Genomic DNA, 21,226 nt, shown 5'->3' on the forward strand with positions numbered 1-21,226 from the left:
GGATGATATATGAATAAAACATAAAGATAAAGATAGAGATACTTATGTAATTCATTGGTGAGAATTTCAGATAAGCGTATGGAGATGCTTTGTCCCTTCCGTCTCTCTGCTTTCCTACTGTCTTCATCCAACTCTTCTTACTACTTTCCATGGCAAGCTGTATGTTGGGCATCATCGTTGTCAATGGCTACAGTCCCGTTCTCTCAGTGGAAATGTTCAACGCACCCTGTCACGGCACGGCTATCCAGCTGTCGGTTCTCGATCATGTCGGAATAGAATCCAGTGATTCTTTTGTGTCTGTCACTAACGCCCCACAATCGCGAGTTTGAAGCTCGTCACAGTCATTCAATCATTGAATCCTACTCAGAATACCACAGACAAGGTTTAGACCTTCCGGATTCTCTTGAATGCCGCCATCAATTCTAGCTTATACCACGAAGATTCCGGTTAAAGAACCCAAGATATAAACATTCAAGCCTTGTTTGCTTGTAGAACGGAAGTGGTTGTCAGTCACGCGTTCATAAGTGAGAATGATGATGAGCGTCACATAATCATCACATTCATCATGTTCTTGAGTGCGAATGAATATCTTGGAATAAGAACAAGCTGAATTGAATAGAAGAACAATAGTAATTGCATTAATACTCGAGGTACAGCAGAGCTCCACACCTTAATCTATAGTGTGTAGAAACTCCACCGTTGAAAATACATAAGAATAAAAGTGATCATTGGCTTCGGCCCCCAAAGAGGGAACCAGAAGAACCAAGATGATCTAAGAACTAGACGTCCAAAGATGAAAATACAATAGTAAAAGGTCCTACTTATAGAGAACTAGTAGCCTAGGGTTTACAAAGATGAGTAAATGACATAAAAATCCACTTCCGGGCCCACTTGGTGTGTGCTTGGGCTGAGCATTGAAGCATTTTCGTGTAGAGACTCTTCTTGGAGTTAAACGCCAGCTTTTGTGCCAGTTTGGGCGTTTAACTCCCATTCTTGTGCCAGTTCCGGCGTTTAACGCCGGGAATTCTTGAGCTGATTTGGAACGCCGGTTTGGGCCATCAAATCTTGGGCAAAGTATGGATTATTATATATTGCTGGAAAGCCCAGGATGTCTACTTTCCAACGCCGTTGAGAGCGCGCCAATTGGGCATCTGTAGCTCCAGAAAATTCACTTTGAGTGCAGGGAGGTCAGAATCCAACAGCATCTGCAGTCTTTTTCAGTCTCTGAATCAGATTTTTGCTCAAGTCCCTCAATTTCAGCCAGAAAATACCTGAAATCACAGAAAAACACACAAACTCATAGTAAAGTCCAGAAAAGTAAATTTTAACTAAAAACTATTAAAAATATACTAAAAACTAACTAAATCCTACTAGAAACATACTAAAAATAATGCCAAAAAGCGTACAAATTATCCGCTCATCAACTGCCAAGCTTTCAACTGTAAAGTGCTAACCCAACTTACAAGGGAATTCCCACAGAATCATGAAACACAACACAGATGTACAAAGGAACTCTAAGGACATCTATGACTTTTTCTTTTAATTTTGCACTCTCTGCCTTTTTTCGCTCTATGGCTTTTTCATACAAATCTCACTGTTTGCCTTTTTCCATGAGACTCAAGACATGACAAAATTAAACAGAAAAATACAAAACAAAATACTTTGAAGGAGAAGAAAATTTGTAAGCTTAAGTAGCTATGAGACTTTTGTGCCTTGCACTCTCACTGCTTACTTCTAACTCCTTAAATCAAACCGTGGCTGTTCACCCTTTTTATAGAAGAAGGGAGCCTCCACAGTTGAAACCAAAACCCAAGCTTAACTTCTTTTCCTTCACACATAACCGGTTCGGCCAGAGAGAGAAGAGGTAACTCATGCAAAACCCAACATGCAAATACCTCTAGTTCTTCCTTGGTCATCAGTATTCATCAATCCGAGCGCTCCATCCTTGGCTTGCTCTCCAAGATGAATTTCTGGCCCTTGATGCTTCATGATGATGATAGCTTCATCTGCTCCAATCTCTGCCTCTTCCATCACGTAGCCACCCTAGCTACTTTCTATGGTGGTTGAGCAGAATCAGAGACAAGCCATCTCTCCAAGGATCTTCACCTTGCTGGCCGAATCTCCTTCAACCATTTTTGGTATGGAGAAGCCAAGATCTCATCACAAAATCTTACCATAAGTGGATGAGAATCTTAGCCACAACATACTTTTTGTTTTCTTTTTCTTGCTATCATGGTGATGGTCTTTAGCTTGCTTCTAGCTTCATCTTGATAGCTTGCAAAAGCTTCCATGGTTGCTGTGATGGAAGTGACCAAAAGTGAGAAGCAAGTAGAAAGAGAAGAAAGAAAATATTCAATGGTTTTGAACAATAATCAATGAACAAAGAGAGAGAATAAAAGTGAATTCAAGTTTTTCACTTTCCTTTGTTGAGTAGCGTGTAGTGTCATTAAAGCAATCAAATCAGTTTCTCTCTCTTTTTTTATGTTTCCAATACTAGAAAATTAAATTTTAAAATCCATTGAGAGAAAGGGTGATGTGCGTGGAAGCATGCAGCAAAGTATCAAAGAAATTGGGTTTCATCATATATTAAAAGAACAAGTTAATCATAGTATCCCAATTCCCTTTTAATTTTGGACCAGCCACCTTGTTGGGCATCAAATCTGTTTTACTGGCCCAATATAACATTCAAGCCATATATTGTATATCGTATCACACAAGGCTGAATAAATTATTTTAACACAATTTAGGCTTTGTTTTGCTTTTGTGCCCAATTCCCATAACCTGTAGGTAACAAAAATTATTAATTAGCAAATATGAAATAGAATTCAAATTAATAATTTTTGTAATCAATTATATTAATAATGTTTGATCATCATCAATTCAATTAGGAGTTTTCCAAACTCATCAATCTCCCCCTTGATGACAAACATTATTTAGAAAAAAAATTGAAATGAAAAGAAATTAAAGATTAGAGTATTGAGTACTTCCTTTGAAGATTAGTATATCTCCTCCTTTCTAATTGTCACATGGCTCCCCCTAAATGTATGCTATTTTACCAAGGAAAGCTTTATACCTGTAACAATTTTTATCAAACCTAAGGCAACAATGTTATTCAACATATTATATGTAGGATGTTAAATGGCTTGATTTATGAGCAGAATTTGAATGACAAACAAAACTCCTTTGTTATCAATAATTTGACTTTCTGCTCAAACACACAAAATAATCAACCAAAATATCTTTGAAAAATAAGTTGCTGTTCAATCTGTTTTAAAAACATTTTCCAATCAACAAATCAGAGCAACACAATTATGGTAGGAAAACATTTTAATCATGGCATGATCATTTCAATCACAGCAACTTTCAAAGATTTGATTTCCATATTAATACTTAAAGGAACTTCCAAAAGATAAAGTATTCAGCAAGCATGTTTACCAAGATAAATCAAAAGTATATTCTTAATCCAAAGCATATTCATCAAGGTAAATTAATTGCCTCCATAGATACATATTTCTAATCAAACATCAGCAGGCACAGTACTAAAACAAATGCATCACAATGTATAACAGGGGTGATCATAAATCCATCCACAAGGATTTCATCCCCTATTTTTATCATTTCAATTTTCAGCACTTTCTCCCCCTTTTGTCATCAAGGGGCACTGCAAAATAAATAAAAATAATATACAAAAGGCAGAATATTTATTTTTCACCAAAACACAATGGTCTAGTCAGCACACATGCATTTGAGCAAATGACAATCAAACCTCAACTCGAAATTAATCCACTAACACAAAGTGCTCAAAACAGAGCCAGATCAAAGCACAAAACAGAGCAAAACAGGTCTGCAAAATAGTGCAACAAATTAATGAAACATAACAGTTTTAATTCAGCCCTTTTTTTTTCTCCTCCCCCTTTTGTCATCAAGGAGGAACCCTACAAAAAATGAGGAAAAAATAATGCATTCCATACTAATTCAAGACAAGTGAAAATAGTTTCTAGAATCAAGGGATGAGAGAAGGATAAAGATTTGATTTGACAACTTCCCAAAAGTATAATTTAAAAAAAATGAGGAACGGGTCAGAGTGAGGTCAAAGAGATTTGGTGGGGCCCAAAATAATTAACTTCAGTTCAATCTCCCCCTGCATCATGACCCGTTCAACACATCCTGAAATTTGTCTCCTGCTTTCCTACGAGACAAAACCAAACAGAATAAAAAAGTTCACAAATTTTCAACAGAACTTAATTCTATCATTCCCAAGCTTTTTCTTAACGAGCAGAATCTGTCTTCACAGAGGAGTTTTGTAAATATGTCAGCAAGTTGGTCTTCAGATTTTACAAATTGAATATCAATAGTACCCTTTTGCACATGTTCTCTAATGAAATGATATTTAATTTCAATGTACTTGGTTCTTAAGTGCAGAACAGAATTTTTTGAAATGTTTATAGCACTCATATTATCACAAAATAAGGGTATACTATTGATCTTTAATTTGTAATCTTCCAACTGTATTTTTAACCATATTAATTGAGAACATCATGCAGATGTAGAAATATATTCAGCTTCAGCTGTGGATAGGGCCACGATTGCTTGTTTTTTGCTTGACCACATGTTGAGTGATCTCCCAAGGAAGTAACACATGCCGGATGTGCTCCTTCTATCCACTCTATCTCTCGCATAATCTGCATCACAAAACCCTACTGCACAAAATTCATCAGATTTAGGATACCACAAGCCATAATCACTAGTTCCCTTAATGTATCTAATGATGCGCTTAACGGCTGAAAGGTGGGATTCCTTTGGGTGAGATTGAAACCTTGAACATACACCCACACTTTGAACAATATCCGGTCTAGAGGAGGTAAGATACATTAGTGAACCAATCATTCCTCTATACCGTGTTTCATCCACATTTTTGCCATCATCATCCTTTTCAAGTTTAGTGTTTGGATGCATTGGTGTTCCCATTGGTTTAGAGTTTTCTAGGCCAAACTTTTTGATAAGTTCTTTTGCATACTTTCCTTGGTGAATAAAGGTACCACTAGGAGTTTGTTTAATTTGGAGGCCAAGAAAGAAAGTAAGCTCTCCCATTAAACTTATCTCAAACTCACTAGTCATAAGTTTTCCAAACTCTTCACACAAGGACTCATTGGCCGATCCAAATACAATGTCATCCACATAAACTTGAACTAGGAGAATATCATCATTAGATGCTTTAATGAATAAAGTTGTGTCCGTGGCACCCCTTTGAAATTGATTTTCTAATAGGAAGGCATTAAGCCTTTCATACCAAGCTCTTGGAGCTTGTCTAAGACCATAAAGAGCCTTAGAGAGTTTGAAAACATGATTTGGAAAATCCTTATGTTCAAAGCCGGGGGGTTGAGCCACATACTCTTCTCTATCAATAAAGCCATTAAGGAAAGCACATTTAACATCCATTTGAAACATTTTAAAACCCTTATGGGCAGCATAGGCAAGAAACAACCTAATTGCTTCCATTCTAGCTACCGGAGCAAAAGACTCATCAAAATCTATACCCTCTTCTTGATCGTAACCTTGGGCCACTAATCTAGCCTTGTTACGAACAACTTGTCCATCCTCACCAAGTTTATTTTTAAACACCCACTTAGTACCCGTTACCTTCTTACCATCCGGATGAGGTACTAGTGTCCAAACCTCATTCTTGTCGAATTTAGCAAGCTCTTCTTGCATGGCCTTCACCCATGATGGATCTTCAAGAGCTTGTTTGATATTGTTGGGCTCCATTTGTGACAAGAGTGCAAAATTGCTTGGTTCGGATTGCCTTTTGGCTGAGGATCTTGTTGTTACTCCTTGAGAGGGATCACCAATGATAAAGTCATGAGGATAACCCTCATGGACTTCCATTCTCTAGGCTTTCTTTGTGGTGTTGAGCTTTGATGAGTTTCTGTTGGTCTCACTGTCTCAGGTTCTCGTGCTGGCTCAGGAGACAAAATGTAAATATCTCCTCCAATCTGACGAGACAAAATTGGACTAGCAAATTCTTCAATTTGGGCAGACTTGGGATTTTTATCCCTGGTTTCCTTGACAACTTCTTCACAATCTGTGTCATCATCTATCACAGTACTGGGAATTAAATTAGAATCACAAAAAGTCACATGTATGGATTCCTCTATGGTCCTATGTTCTTTGAGATAAATCCTATAGGCCTTGCTAGTAGTGGAATATCCAACAAACATTCCCTCATATGATTTTAGATCAAATTTACCAACATTTTCTTTGTTGTTTAGCACAAAACATTTGCATCCAAAAATATAAAAATACTTAAGATTTGGAGGGGTTCCTTTCCATAGCTCATAAGGAGTTTTCCTTAACCCTTATCTAATAATGGTCCTATTCAAAATATAACATGCTGTATTTACAGCTTCACCCCATAGAAACTTTGGAACCTCATTCTCACAAAACATAGCCCTAGTCATCTCTTGAAGGCTTCTATTCCTTCTTTCAACAACCCCATTTTGTTGAGGTGTTCTAGGGCATGAAAAATTATGAGAAATTCCAAAGTCATCACAGAATTTTTTTAAAACCTTGGTTTTCAAATTTCTTTCCGTGATCACTTCTCAAATGGGCCACTTTTAAATCCTTTTCATTTTGAATTTTATTGCAAAGGGTTGAGAAAGCATGAAAAGCATCATTTTTATGAGCAAAAAAAAGTACACAACCAAATCTAGAGTAATCATCCACCACTACTAGACCATAGTGTTTACCACCTAAACTTTGGGTTCTTGTTGGACCAAAAAGATCAATGTGTAACATTTCTAATGGCCTTTTGGTTGAAATTCCATCTTTTGGTTTAAAAGAAGATTTTACTTGTTTGCCTAGTTGACAAGCATCACAAGTAAGATCCTTATCAAATTTGATACTTGGAATTCCTCTCACCAAAATTTTCTTGACTAGCTTAGAAATTTGGTACATGCTAGCATGACCCAACTTTCTATGCCATAGCCATTTTTCAGATTCAAGAGAAGTAAAACATGTTACATTTTGTTCTTTTAAGTCCTCAAGAGTCAATCCGTACACATTATTGCATCTTTTAGCCTCAAATAAAATATCCCCAATTTTTTCACAAACAACCAAACACGCAAACTTTCTAAAAATGACTTCAAAGCCTAGATCACACAATTGGCTTACACTAAGTAAATTATGTTTCAAACCATTTACAAGAAGAACATCATTTATACAAGATGAAAAACTTTTACCAACTTTTCCAATGGCCACTATCTTTCCTTTTCCATCATCACCGAAAGTGACAAATGGTGCACGGAATTGTGATCATCAATGGCGCCATCAACATGGTACGCTCAATTGCAATCTCAACTCTTTATCACAACTTCGCACAACTAACCAGCAAGTGCACTAGGTCGTCCAAGTAATAAACCTTACGCGAGTAAGGGTCGATCCCACAGAGATTGTTGGTATGAAGCAAGCTATGGTCATCTTGTAAATCTCAGTCAGGCAGATTCAAATGGTTATGGAGGATTAATGATTAAAAGATAAATAAAACATAAAATAAGGATAGAGATACTTATGTAATTCATTGGTGAGAACTTCAGATAAGCGTATGGAGATGCTTTGTCCCTTCCGTCTCTCTGCTTTCCTAATGTCTTCATCCAATCCTTCTTACTCTTTTCCATGGCAAGCTGTATGTTGGGAATCACCGTTGTCAATGGCTACAGTCCCGTCCTCTCAGTGAAAATGTTCAACGCGCTCTATCACAGCACGGCAATTCATCTGTCGATTCTCGATCATGACGGAATAGAATCCAGTGATTCTTTTGCGTCTATCACTAACGCCCCACAATCGCGAGTTTGAAGCTCGTCACAGTCATTCAATCCTTGAATCCTACTCGGAATACCACAGACAAGGTTTAGACTTTCCAGATTCTCAAGAATGCCGCCATCAATTCTAGCTTATACCACGAAGATTCTAATTAAGGAATCCAAGAGATAAACATTCAAGCCTTGTTTGCTTGTAGAACGGAAGTGGTTGTCAGGCACACGTTCATAAGTGAGAATGATGATGAGCGTCACATAATCATCACATTCATCATGTTCTTGGGTACGAATGAATATCTTAGAACAAGAATAAGCTGAATTGAATAGAAGAACAATTGTAATTGCATTAATACTCGAGGTACAACAGAGCTCCACACCTTAATCTATGGTGTGTAGAAACTCCACCATTGAAAATACATAAGAACAAGGTCTAGGCATGGCCGAATGGCCAGCCTCCCAAAGAGGGTTCAATCATAAAAACATGATCAAAAGATTCTCCAATACAATAGCAAAAAGGTCCTATTTGTAGAGAACTAGTAGCTTAGGGTTTACAAAGATGAGTAAATGACATAAAAATCCACTTCCGGGCCTACTTGGTGTGTGCTTCGGCTGAGCATTGAAGCTTTCATGTGTAGAGACTTTTTTTGGAGTTAAACGCCAGCTTTTGTGCCAGTTTGGGCGTTTAACTCCCATTCTTGTGCCAGTTCCGGCGTTTAACGCCAGAATTCTTGAGCTGACTTGAAACGCCTGTTTGGACCATCAAATCTCAAGAAAAGTATGGACTATTATACATTGCTGGAAAGCCCAGGATGTCTACTTTCCAACGAAATTGAGAGCGCGCCAATTGGGCTTCTGTAGCTCTAGAAAATCCACTTCGAGTGAAGGGAGGTCAGAATCCAACAGCATCTGCAGTCCTTTTCAGCCTCTGAATCAGATTTTTGCTCAGGTCCATCAATTTCAGCCAGAAAATACCTGAAATCACAGAAAAACACACAAACTCATAGTAAAGTCCAAAAAAGTGAATTTTAAATAAAAAATAATAAAAATATAATAAAAACTAACTAAAATTACTAAAAATATACTAAAAACAATGCTAAAAAGCGTATAAATTATCCGCTCATCACAACACCAAACTTAAATTGTTGCTTGTCCCCAAGCAAGTGAAGATCAAATAAGATAAAATGAAGAGAATATGAAATGAATTCCAAAAACATCTATGAAGATTAGTATTAATTAGATGAGCGGGGCTTTTAACTTTTTGCCTCTGAACAGTTTTGGCATCTCACTCTATCCTTTGAAATTCAGAATGATTGGCTTCTATAGGAACTCAGAATCCAGATAGTGTTATTGATTCTCCTAGTTAAGTATGATGATTCTTGAACACAGCTACTTTATGAGTCTTGGCCGTGGCCCAAAGCACTCTGTCTTCCAGTATTACCACCGGATACATACATGCCACAGACACATAACTGGGTGAACCTTTTCAGATTGTGACTCAGCTTTGCTAGAGTCCCTAATTAGTGGTGTCCAGGGTTCTTAAGCACACTCTTTTTTTGCCTTGGATCACGACTTTATTTTTTACCCTTGCCTTTTGGTTTAAAGGGCTGTTGCCTTTTTCTGCTTGCTTTCTCTCTCTTTTTTTTTTTGCACATAATCTCTCTTTTTTTTGTATTCACTGCTTTTTCTTGCTTCAAGAATCATTTTTATGATTTTTCAGATCCTCAGTAACATGTTTCTTTTTTTCATCATTCTTTCAAGAGCCAACATTCATGAACAACAAATTCAAAAGACATATGCACTGTTCAAGCATACATTCAGAAGTCAAAGTATTGCCACCACATCAAAATAATTAATCTGTTATAAAATTCAAATTTCATGCAATTCTTCTCTTTTTTAATTAAGAACATTTTTCATTTAAGAAAGGTGATGGATTCATAGGACATTCATAACTTTAAGGCATAGACACTAAGACACTAATGATCATAAGACACAAACATAGATAAACATAAGCATAAAAATTCGAAAAACAAAAAAATAAAGAACAAGGAGATTAAAGAACGGGTCCACCTTAGTGATGGCGGCTTGTTCTTCTTCTTGAAGATCTTATGGAGTGCTTGAGCTCCTCAATGTCTCTTCCTTGCCTTTGTTGCTCCTCTCTCATGATTCTTTGATCTTCTCTAATTTCATGGAGGAGGATGGAATGTTCTTGGTGCTCCACCCTTAGTTGTCCCATGTTGGAACTCAATTCTCCTAAGGAGGTGTTGATTTGCTCCCAATAGTTTTGTGGAGGAAAGTGCATCCCTTGAGGCATCTTAGGGATTTCATGATGAGTGGGATCTCTTGTTTGCTCCATCCTTTTCTTAGTGATGAGCTTGTCCTCATCAATGAGGATGTCTCCCTCTATGTTAATTCCAGCTGAATTACAGAGGTGACAAATGAGATGAGGGAAGGCTAACCTTGCCAAGGTAGAGGACTTGTTCACCACCTTATAAAGTTCTTGGGATTTAACCTCATGAACTTCTACTTCCTCTCCAATCATGATGCTATGAATCATGATAGCCCGGTCTATAGTAACTTCGGACCGGTTGCTAGTGGGAATGATTGAGTGTTGGATAAACTCCAACCATCCCCTGGCCACGGGCTTGAGGTCATGCCTTCTCAGTTGAATCGGCTTCCCTCTTGAATCTCTCTTCCATTGAGTGCCCTCTTCACAAATGTCTATGAGAACTTGGTCCAACCTTTGATCAAAGTTGACCCTTCTAGTGTAAGGGTGTTCATCTCCTTGCATCATGGGCAAGTTGAATGCCAACCTTACATTTTCCGGACTAAAATCTAAGCATTTCCCCCGAACCATTGTAAGCCAATTCTTTGGGTCCGGGTTCACACTTTGATCATGGTTCTTGGTGATCCATGCATTGGCATAGAACTCTTGAACCATTAAGATTCTGACTTGTTGAATGGGGTTGGTAAGAACTTCCCAACCTCTTCTTCGGATCTCATGTCGGATCTCCGGATATTCACTCTTTTTGAGTTTGAAAGGGACCTCAGGGATCACCTTCTTCATGGCCACAACTTCATGGAAGTGGTCTTGATGCACCCTTGAGATGAATCTCTCCATCTCCCATGACTCAGAGGTGGAAGCTTTTGCCTTTCCTTTCCTCTTTCTAGAGGTTTCTCCGGCCTTAGATGCCATAAATAGTTATGAAAAAACAAAAAGCAATGCTTTTACCACACCAAACTTAGAAGGTTTGCTCATCCTCGAGCAAAAGAAAAAAGAAGAGAGTAGAAGAAGAAGAAATAGAGGAGATGGAGGTGGCTTTGTTTTTCAGCCAAGGGGGAGAAGTAGTGTGTAGGTTGTGTGAAAATGAAGGAGTGAAGATGGGTTTATATAGGGGTGGAGAGAGGGGTAAGGTTCGGCCATGATGGGTGGGTTTGGGAGGGAAAGTGGTTTGAATTTGAATGGTGAGGTAGGTGAGGTTTTATGAAGGATGGATGTGAGTGGTGAAAAGAATGGTAGGATTTGATAGGTGAGGGGTTTTTGGGGAAGAGGTGTTGAGGTGATTGGTGAATGGGTGAAGAAGAGAGAGAGTGGTGGGGTAGGTAGGGATCCTGTGGGGTCCACAGATCCTGAGGTGTCAAGGATAATTCATCCCTGCACTAAGTGGCAAGCAAAAATGCTCCTTCTGCCAATCCTGGCGTTAAACGCCGGGCTGGTGCCCATTTCTGGCATTTAACGCCAGCTTGGTGCCCATTCCTGGCGTTAAACGCCAGTCTGGTGCCCCTTTCTGGCGTTAAACGCCAGTCTGGTGCCCCTTTCTGGCGTTAAACGCCCAGAATGGTGCCAGACTGGGCGTTAAACGCTTATTTTGCTATCTTCAGTGGCGTTTAAACGCCAGCAGATTTTCCTCCAAGGTGTGCTATTTTTCTTTCTGTTTTTCATGCTGTTTTTGCTTTTTCAATTAATTTTGTGACTTCCCATGATCATCAACCTAAAAAAAAACATAAAATAACAAAGGAAAATAGATAAATATAACATTGGGTTGCCTCCCAACAAGCGCTTCTTTAATGTCAATAGCTTGACAGTGGGCTCTCATGGAGCCTCACAGATGTTCAGAGCAATGTTGGAACCTCCCAACACCAAACTTAGAGTTTGAATGTGGGGGTTCAACACCAAACTTAGAAGTTGGTTGTGGCCTCCCAACACCAAACTTAGAGTTTGACCGTGGGGGCTCTGTTTGACTCTGTTTTGAGGGAAGCTCTTCATGCTTCCTCTCCATGGTTACAGAGGGGTATCCTTGAGCCTTAAACACAAAGGATTCTTCATTCACTTGAATGATCAATTCTCCTCTGTCAACATCAATCACAGCCTTTGCTGTGGCTAGGAAGGGTCTGCCAAGAATGATGGATTCATCCATGCACTTCCCAGTCTCTGGACTATAAAATCAGCAGGGATGTAATGATCTTCAATCTTTACCAGAACATCCTCTACAAGTTCATAAGCTTGTTTTCTTGAATTGTCTGCCATCTCTAGTGAGATTCTTGCAGCTTGCACCTTAAAGATCCCTAGCTTCTCCATTACAAAGAGAGGCATGAGGTTTATACTTGACCCTAGGTCACACAGAGCCTTCTCAAAGGTCATGGTGCCTATGGTACAAGGTATTGAGAACTTTCCAGGATCCTGTCTCTTTTGAGGTAATCTCTGCCTAGTCAAGTCATCCAGTTCTTTGGTGAGCGAAGGGGGTTCATCCTCCCAAGTCTCATTACCAAATAACTTGTCATTTAGCTTCATGATTGCTCCAAGGTACTTAGCAACTTGATCATCAGTGACATCTTCGTCCTCTTCAGAGGAAGAATACTCATCAGAGCTCATGAATAGTAGAAGTAATTTCAATGGAATCTCTATGGTCTCAATGTGAGCCCCAGATTCCCATGGTTCCTCATTAGGGAACTCATTGGAGGCCAGTGGATGTCCATTGAGGTCTTCCTCAGTGGCGATCACTGCTTCTTCCTCCTCTCCAATTTCGGCCATGTTGATGCCTTACATTCTCCTTTTGGATTCTCTTCTGTATTGCTTGGAAGAATACTAGGAGGGAGTTTAGTAACTTTCTTACCCAGCTGACCCACTTGTGCCTCCAAGTTTCTAATGGAGGACCTTGTTTCAGTCATAAAACTTTGAGTTTAGTGGCTCTGCTTAGAATTCTCTGTCTATTGCTGAGAAGATGATGGAAAAGGCTTGCCATTGCTAAACCTATTTCTTCCACCATTATTGTTGTTGAAACCTTGTTAGGTCTCTGTTGATCCTTCCATGAGAGATTTGGATGATTTCTCCATGAAGGATTATAGGTGTTTCCATAGGATTCTCCCATGTAATTCACCTCTTCCATTGATGGGTTCTCAGGATCATAAGCTTCTTCTTTAGATGAAGTGTCCTTAGTACTGCCTGGTGCAGCTTGCATTCCAGACAGACTTTGAGAAATCATATTGACTTGCTGAGTCAATATTTTGTTCTGAGCCAATATGGCATTCAGAGTATCAATCTCAAGAACTCCTTTCTTCTGATTCATCCCCTTGTTCACAGGATTCCTTTCAGAAGTGTACATGAATTGGTTATTTGCAACTATTTCAATGAGTTCTTGAGCTTCTGCAGGCGTCTTCTTCAGATGAAGAGATCCTCCAGCAGAGCTGTCCAATGACATCTTGAACAGTTCAGACAGACCATCATAGAAGATACATATGATGCTCCATTCAGAAAGCATGTCAGAAGGACACTTTTTGATCAATTGTTTGTATCTTTCCCAAGCTTCATAGAGGGATTCACCTTCCTTCTGTCTGAAGGTTTGGACTTCCACTCTAAGCTTACTCAATTTTTGAGGTGGAAAGAACTTTGCCAAGAAGGCATTGACTAGATTTTCCCAAGAGTTCAGGCTTTCTTTAGGTTGTGAGTCCAACCATATCCTAGCTCTGTCTCTTACAGCAAAAGGGAATAGCATAAGTCTGTAGACTTCAGGGTCAACTCCATTGGTCTTAAAAGTGTCACAGATTTGTAAGAATTCAGCTAAAAACTGATGAGGATCTTCCAATGGAAGTCCATGGAACTTGCAATTCTGTTGCATTAGAGAAACTAATTGAGGCTTAAGCTCAAAGTTGTTTGCTCCAATGGCAGGGATAGAGATGCTTCTCCCAAAGAAGTCGGGAGTAGGTGCAGTAAAGTCACCTAGCACCTTCCTTGCATTGTTGGCATTGTTGTTGTTTTCTGCTGCCATGTCTTCTTCTTGTTTGAAGAGTTCTGTTAGGTCCTCTCCAGAGAGTTGTGCTTTAGCTTCTCTTAGCTTTCGCTTCAAGGTCCTTTCAGGTTCAGGATCAGCCTCAACAAGAATGCTTTTGTCTTTGCTCCTGATCATATGAAAGAGAAGAGAACAAGAAAGTATGGAATCCTCTATGTCACAGTATAGAGATTCCTTGAGGTGTCAGAGGAAAAGAAGAATAGAAGGAGGAGGTAGAAGAATTCGAACTTATCAAGAGGGATAGAGTTCGAATTGTGCATTGAGGAGGAGTGTTAGTCATAAATAGAAGGATGTGAGAAGAGGGGAAGAATTTTTGAAATTAAAGTAAAAGATTTTGAAGAAATTTTGAAAAACTGAAGAATGATTTTCGAAAATTAAAGTTGGGAAAGAAATAGAGTGATTTTTGAAAAAGATTTTGAAATTAGAAATCAAAAAGATATGATTGAAGACTATTTTGAAAAAGATGTGATTAAAAAGATATGATTGAAAAGTTATGGTTTTAAAGAGATATGATTGAAAAGATATGATTGAAAAACAATTTAAAAAGATTTGATTTTTTAAAATTAATGACTTGGCTAACAAGAAATTTAAAAGATATGATTGAGACATTAAACCTTTCTCAACAGAAAAGGCAACATACTTGAAATGTTGAATCAAATCATTAATTGTTAGCAAGTATTTTTGAAAAGTGGAAAGAAATTGATTTTGAAAATATATGATTGAAAAGATATGATTTGAAAAAGATTTGATTTTGAAAAATTATGAAAACTTGAAAAAAAAATTGAATTAAAAACAAAATCTTCCCTCTTGTGCCATCCTGGCGTTAAACGCCCAGAATGGTATACATTCTGGCGTTTAACGCCCAAAATGCTACCCTTTTGGGCGTTAAACGCCCAGCCAGGTACCCTGGCTGGCGTTTAAACGCCAGTTTTCCTTCCTCACTGGGCGTTTTGAACGCCCAGCTTTTTCTGTGTGATTCCTCTGCTGTATGTTCTGAATCTTCAATTCTCTGTATTATTGACTTGAAAAGACACAAATTAATTTTTTTTTTGAATTTTTAATGATGAGGAATAATCAAAATGAAACTAAGATCAAATAAACAATGCATGCAAGACACCAAACTTAGAAGTTTGTATACTATTGACACTAACAAATTGAGAATGCATATGAGAAACAACAAAACACTCAAGACAAGAGAATTTAAAGATCAGAGCAAAGAAATCATCAAGAATAACTTGAAGATCAATGAAGAACATAATGCATGTAATTTTCGAAAATTAGAAGAATAAAGACATGCAATTGACACCAAACTTAAAATTAGACACTAGACTCAAACAAGAAACATAAAAATATTTTTGGTTTTAAGATTTTATAAATTTTTTTGTGCTTTTTCGAAAATTATATGGAAAAGATGATAAAGAGATTCAAAATTTTTAATAAGAATTCCAGGAATCATGCAATGTTAGTCTAAAGCTTTAGTCTAAAGAAATTAGACATGGCTAGCCAAGCTTCAGCAGGACATTACATTCAAGAGCTAAATTGATGAGAATCAATCAGCTTTGGTGATGATAAAAACATCACCTTGAAACTCTAGAATTCATTCTTAAAAATTCTGAAGAAAAATACCTAATCTAAACAACAAGATGAACCGTCAGTTGTCCAAACTCGAACAATCTCCGGCAACGGCGCCAAAAACTTGGTGCGCGGAATTGTGATCATCAATGGCGCCATTAACATGGTACGCTCAATTGCAATCTCAACTCTTTATCACAACTTCGCACAACTAACCAGCAAGTGCACTGGGTCATCCAAGTAATAAACCTTACGCGAGTAAGGGTCGATCCCACGGAGATTGTTGGTATGAAGCAAGCTATGGTCATCTTGTAAATCTCAGTCAGGAAAATTCAAATGGTTATGGAGGATTAATGATTAAAAGATAAATAAAACATAAAATAAGGATAGAGATATTTATGTAATTCATTGGTGAGAACTTCAGATAAGCGTATGGAGATGCTTTGTCCCTTCCGTCTCTCTGCTTTCCTACTGTCTTCATCCAATCCTTCTTACTCCTTTCCATGGCAAGCTGTATGTTGGGCATCACCGTTGTCAATGGCTACAGTCCCGTCCTCTCAGTGAAAATGTTCAATGCGCTCTGTCACAGCACGACTATTCATCTGTCGGTTCTCGATCATGTCATAATAGAATCCAATGATTCTTTTGCGTCTATCACTAACGCCCCACAATCGCGAGTTTGAAGCTCGTCATAGTCATTCAATCCTTGAATCCTACTCGAAATACCACAGACAAGGTTTAGACTTTCCGGATTCTCAAGAATGCCACCATCAATTCTAGCTTATACCACGAAGATTCTAATTAAGGAATCCAAGAGATAAACATTCAAGCCTTGCTTGCTTGTAGAACGGAAGTGGTTATCAGGCACACGTTCATAAGTGAGAATGATGATGAGCGTCACATAATCATCACATTCATCATGTTCTTGGGTACGAATGAATATCTTAGAACAAGAATAAGCTGAATTGAATAGAAGAACAATAGTAATTGCATTAATACTCGAGGTACAACAGAGCTCCACACCTTAATCTATGGTGTGTAGAAACTCCACTGTTGAAAATACATAAGAACAAGGTCTAGGCATGACCGAATGGCCAGCCTCCCAAAGAGGGTTCAATCATAAAAATATGATCAAAAGATTCTCCAATACAATAGCAAAAAGGTCCTATTTGTAGAGAACTAGTAGCTTAGGGTTTACAAAGATGAGTAAATGACATAAAAATCCACTTCCGGGCCCACTAGGTGTGTGCTTGGGCTGAGCATTGAAGCTTTCATGTGTAGAGACTTTTCTTGGAGTTAAACACCAGCTTTTGTGCCAGTTTGGGCGTTTAACTCCCATTCTTGTGCCAGTTCCGGCGTTTAACGCGAGAATTCTTGATCTGACTTGGAATGCATGTTTGGGCCATCAAATCTCGGGCAAAGTATGGACTATTATACATTGCTGGAAAGCCCAGGATGTCTACTTTCCAATGCAATTAAGAGTGCGCCAATTGGGCTTCTGTAGCTCCAGAAAATCCACTTCAAGTGCAGAGAGGTCAGAATCCAACAGCATCTGCAGTCTTTTTCAGCCTCTGAATCAGATTTTTGCTCAGGTCCCTCAATTTCAGCCAGAAAATACCTGAAATCACAGAAAAACACACAAACTCATAGTAAAGTCCAGAAAAGTAAATTTTAAATAAAAACTAATAAAAATATAATAAAAACATACTAAAAACAATGACAAAAAGCGTATAAATTATCCGCTCATCAACAAATCCTCCATCATACTCATCAAGCTTTATGAAGAAGGTTGTCTTTCTGGTCATGTGCCTAGAGCATCCGCTGTCCATGTACCACATATTTTCCTTCCGTTTGGATGCTAGGCACACCTACAAAACAAGCTCAAGTGACCTTAGGTATCCAAATCTTCTTGGAATTCTTTCACGTTAAACCATCTCTTATGTCCTAGTCCATTATAATCAAAAACAACTTTGCAAACTTTATCACCAATCATCCTTTCACCAAAAAAAAAAACATTGAATGGGAAAGTGGCCACTTCGGTTGCATAGTCTACAAAACCTTGGAGTTGTTGTTTTGTTAAAGTAGGTTGGGTTTTGAAACCTTGTGTCATTAGAAGATGAAACAATATTTCCAAAACAAGATTTTTCAACAGATTTGAAAGTCTTTTGAAACCCCAAGCTAGCTTTATCAAAAAGTGGTTTTTGACTAGCCAAAATTTGATTTAAATTTTCAGAACTTTGAGTGAATTTGACTAGGTCATTTTCAAGATTTTTGATCTTTTTCAGCAACTCTTCATTCTCTTTAAAACAGTTTACATATGCAACAACAGAATGGTTACTTTCACAGCTTTTAAGTTGAGCTTTTAACTGCTTATTTTCTTCAACAAGTTCAGTAGCAGTTTCGGCCTCCCTTAGCTTCTCTTTGAGAAAATCATTTTCAGGTTTAAGGATGGTGATTTGTTGTTCAAGATCTTGGTTATCAAGCAAAAAACATCTTATTTTTTCAGAAAGGTGGTCTATCATAAGATGAAGATCTTCAGTGTTAGGGTTATGAAAGACTACCTGTTCAATGTTATCTGCCATGAGACATGGTTGTGACTTGGTCTCAGATTCTTCATCACTGTCTGAGTCATTTTCCAAGTTCTCCCATGATGCCATCAACCCCTTTTTCTTTCTTCCTTTTGGCTTCTCTTCTTTCTTCAACTTAGGGCAATCTGTCTTGAAATGCCCAATTTCTTTACAGTTGTAGCATGTAAACTTGCTGAGATCCTTTCTTTGTTTTCTAAAGCTGCTTCCTTTGCCTTTCTCCTTGGACTTTATCATTTTCCTGAATTTTTTGGCAAACAACACAAACTCACTTTTAGAAGAATTATCACTGGATTCATCATCTAGGGGGTTAGTCACATATGTAAAAGCAATTCCTTTCTTTTTTGAATCCTTTTTCAAATAAGTATTTTCAAAAGCAAGTAAGTTTCCTCTCAAATCATCATATGTCATGGAATCTAAACTACTACTCTCAGAAATGATTAAAGCTTTTGTTTCCCACTCTTTTGTGAGACATCTCAACATTCTTCTCACAAGCACAGAATCAAAATGTGTTATTCCTATAGCATCCAAGCCAACAATGATGGTGTTGAACCGTTCGAATAGTTCATCAATAGATTCTCCTTCCTTCATTGCAAACATTTTATACTCTCTGTTCAACATGTCTATTCGGGTCTTCTTCACTATTGTGGTTCCTTCATGGGTGATTTGAAGTTTGTCCCAGATTTCCTTTGCCGTTGTGCATCGTGATACCCGTCGGTATTCCTCGAAGCTGATATCACAGTTGAGTAAGTTGACAGCCTTGGCATTAAGTTCCATCTTCTTTCTGTCTTCTTCGGTCCAATTTGCTTCGGGTTTGAGAGAGACTACTCCTTCAGCACTTGTGGTAGTTAGGAATTGAAGACCTTCCAGGATAATCTTCCACAGTCTGTAATCCACTGCTTGTACAAAGATCTTTATTCTCTCCTTCCAATAGGTATAGTTTTTCCCATGGAAAAGATGAGGTCTGTTGCTTGACTGTCCTTCTGTAAGGTTGTAGGACACCAGATTTGAGCGACTGCTTTCTGCCATCTGGATCTTTTCTCCAAGCTGCAAAGCTTGATCTCTTTGAGACCAAGCTCTGATACCAATTGATGGTTTCAGTGGCTAAGAGAAGGGGGGTTGAATCTTAGCCCCTTTTTCACTTCAGAATACTTGCTTTTCTTTGAAACAACTTCTGGCGATTTTTGTCTCATCCCTAGCCACGAGACTTTTCTTTTTGTTTTGTCACTTGGCACGAGATATTTTGCAGTTTTATCTCTTGGGCAGCAGAAACAGAAAATGGAGTAAAAGAGAAGGAAAATAACACCCAGATATATCCTGGTTCAGCTGCTAAGTGCAGTGCAGCCTACATCCAGTCTCTATCACAACAATGATAAAATTTCACTATAATCAACTTTGATTACATACACCAATTCTCCCTAGAAACTACCCTTCCTATCTGGGACAAGTCCAGAATTCTAAACCCAATCCTGAACTTGACTTGGTCACTGCCAAACTTTCAACTGTAAAGTGCTAACCCAACTTACAAGGGAATTCCCACAGAATCATGAAACATAACACAAATGTACAAAGGAACTCTAAGGACATCTATGGCTTTTTCTTTTAATTTTGCACTCTTTGCCTTTTTCCGCTCTATGGCTTTTTCATACAAACCTCACTGTTTGTCTTTTTCCATGACACTCAAGACATGACAAAATTAAACAGAAAAATACAAAACAGAATACTTTGAAGGAGAAGAAAATCTGTAAGCTTAGGTAGCTATGAGACTTCTGTGCCTTGCACTCTCACTGCTTACTTCTAACTCCTTAAATTAAACCGTGGCTGTTTACCCTTTTTATAGAAGAGGGAAGCCTCCACAGTTGAAACCAAAACCCAAGCTTAACTTCTTTTCCTTCACACATAACCGGTTCGGCCAGAGAGAGAGAAGAGGTAACTCATGCAAAACTCAACATGCAAATACCTCTAGTTCTTTCTTGGTCATCAGTCTTCATTAATCCGAGCACTCCATCCTTGGCTTGCTCTCCAAGATGAATTTCTGGCCCTTGATGCTTCATGATGATGATAGCTTCATCTGCTCCAATCTCTGCCTCTTCCATCACGTAGCCACCCTAGCTACTTCCTGTGGTGGTTGAGCAGAATCAGAGACAAGCCATCCCTCCAATGATCTTCACCTTGCTGGCCGAATCTCCTTCAACCATTTTTGGTATGGAGAAGCCAAGATCTCATCACAAAATCTTACCATAAGTGAATGAGAATCTTATCCACAACATACATTTTGTTTTCTTTTTCTTGCCATCATGGTGATGGTCTTTAGCTTGCTTCTAGCTTCATCTTGATAGCTTGCAAAAGCTTCCATGGTTGCTGTGATGGAAGTGACCGAAAGTGAGAAGCAAATAGAAAGAGAAGAGAGAAAATATTCAATGGCTTTGAACAATAATCAATGAACAAAGAGAGAGCATAAAAGTGAATTCAAGTTTCCCACTTTTCTTTGTTGAGTAGCGTGTAGTGTCATTAAAGCAATCAAATCAATTTCTCTCTCTTTTTTTATGTTTCCAATGCTAACAAATTAAATTTTGAAATTCATTGAGGGAAAGGGTGGTGTTCGTGGAAGCATGCAGCAAAGTATAAAAGAAATTGGGTTTCATCTTATATTAAAAGAACAAGTTAATCATAGTATCCCCATTCCCTTTTAATTTTGGACCAGCCACCTTGTTGGACATCAAATCTGTTTTACTGGCCTAATATAACATTCAAGCCATATATTGTATATCGTATCACACAAGGCTGAATAAATTATTTTAACACAATTTGGGCTTTGTTTTGCTTTTGTGCCCAATTCCTATAACCTGTAGGTAACAAAAATTATTAATTAGCAAATATGAAATAGAATTCAAATTAATAATTTTTGTAATCAATTATATTAATAATGTTTGATCATCATCAATTCAATTAGGAGTTTTCCAAACTCATC

At 38.1% G+C, this 21,226-nt stretch overlaps 1 protein-coding gene and 1 non-coding gene across 2 annotated transcripts; one reads left to right on the plus strand and one right to left on the minus strand.

Moving 5' to 3' along the window:
- Positions 1 to 3,517: 3,517 nt before the first annotated feature.
- On the minus strand, positions 3,518 to 19,284 carry LOC130975462 (uncharacterized). Its single transcript, XM_057900259.1, has 5 exons — positions 18,737 to 19,284; positions 17,771 to 18,496; positions 5,940 to 6,105; positions 4,125 to 4,189; positions 3,518 to 3,539 (listed from the first exon to the last, which is right to left on the minus strand). Exons 1-5 carry the CDS (start codon positions 19,282 to 19,284, stop codon positions 3,518 to 3,520), a joined length of 1,527 nt encoding a protein of 508 aa, XP_057756242.1.
- Positions 13,565 to 13,672, plus strand: LOC130977246 (small nucleolar RNA R71). Its single transcript, XR_009084947.1, has one exon. It is a non-coding gene; the product is annotated as a small nucleolar RNA R71 (small nucleolar RNA).
- Positions 19,285 to 21,226: the final 1,942 nt, after the last annotated feature.

The sequence above is a fragment of the Arachis stenosperma genome, chromosome 4, assembly GCF_014773155.1.
Source record: "Arachis stenosperma cultivar V10309 chromosome 4, arast.V10309.gnm1.PFL2, whole genome shotgun sequence".
Lineage (NCBI taxonomy): Eukaryota > Viridiplantae > Streptophyta > Magnoliopsida > Fabales > Fabaceae > Arachis > Arachis stenosperma.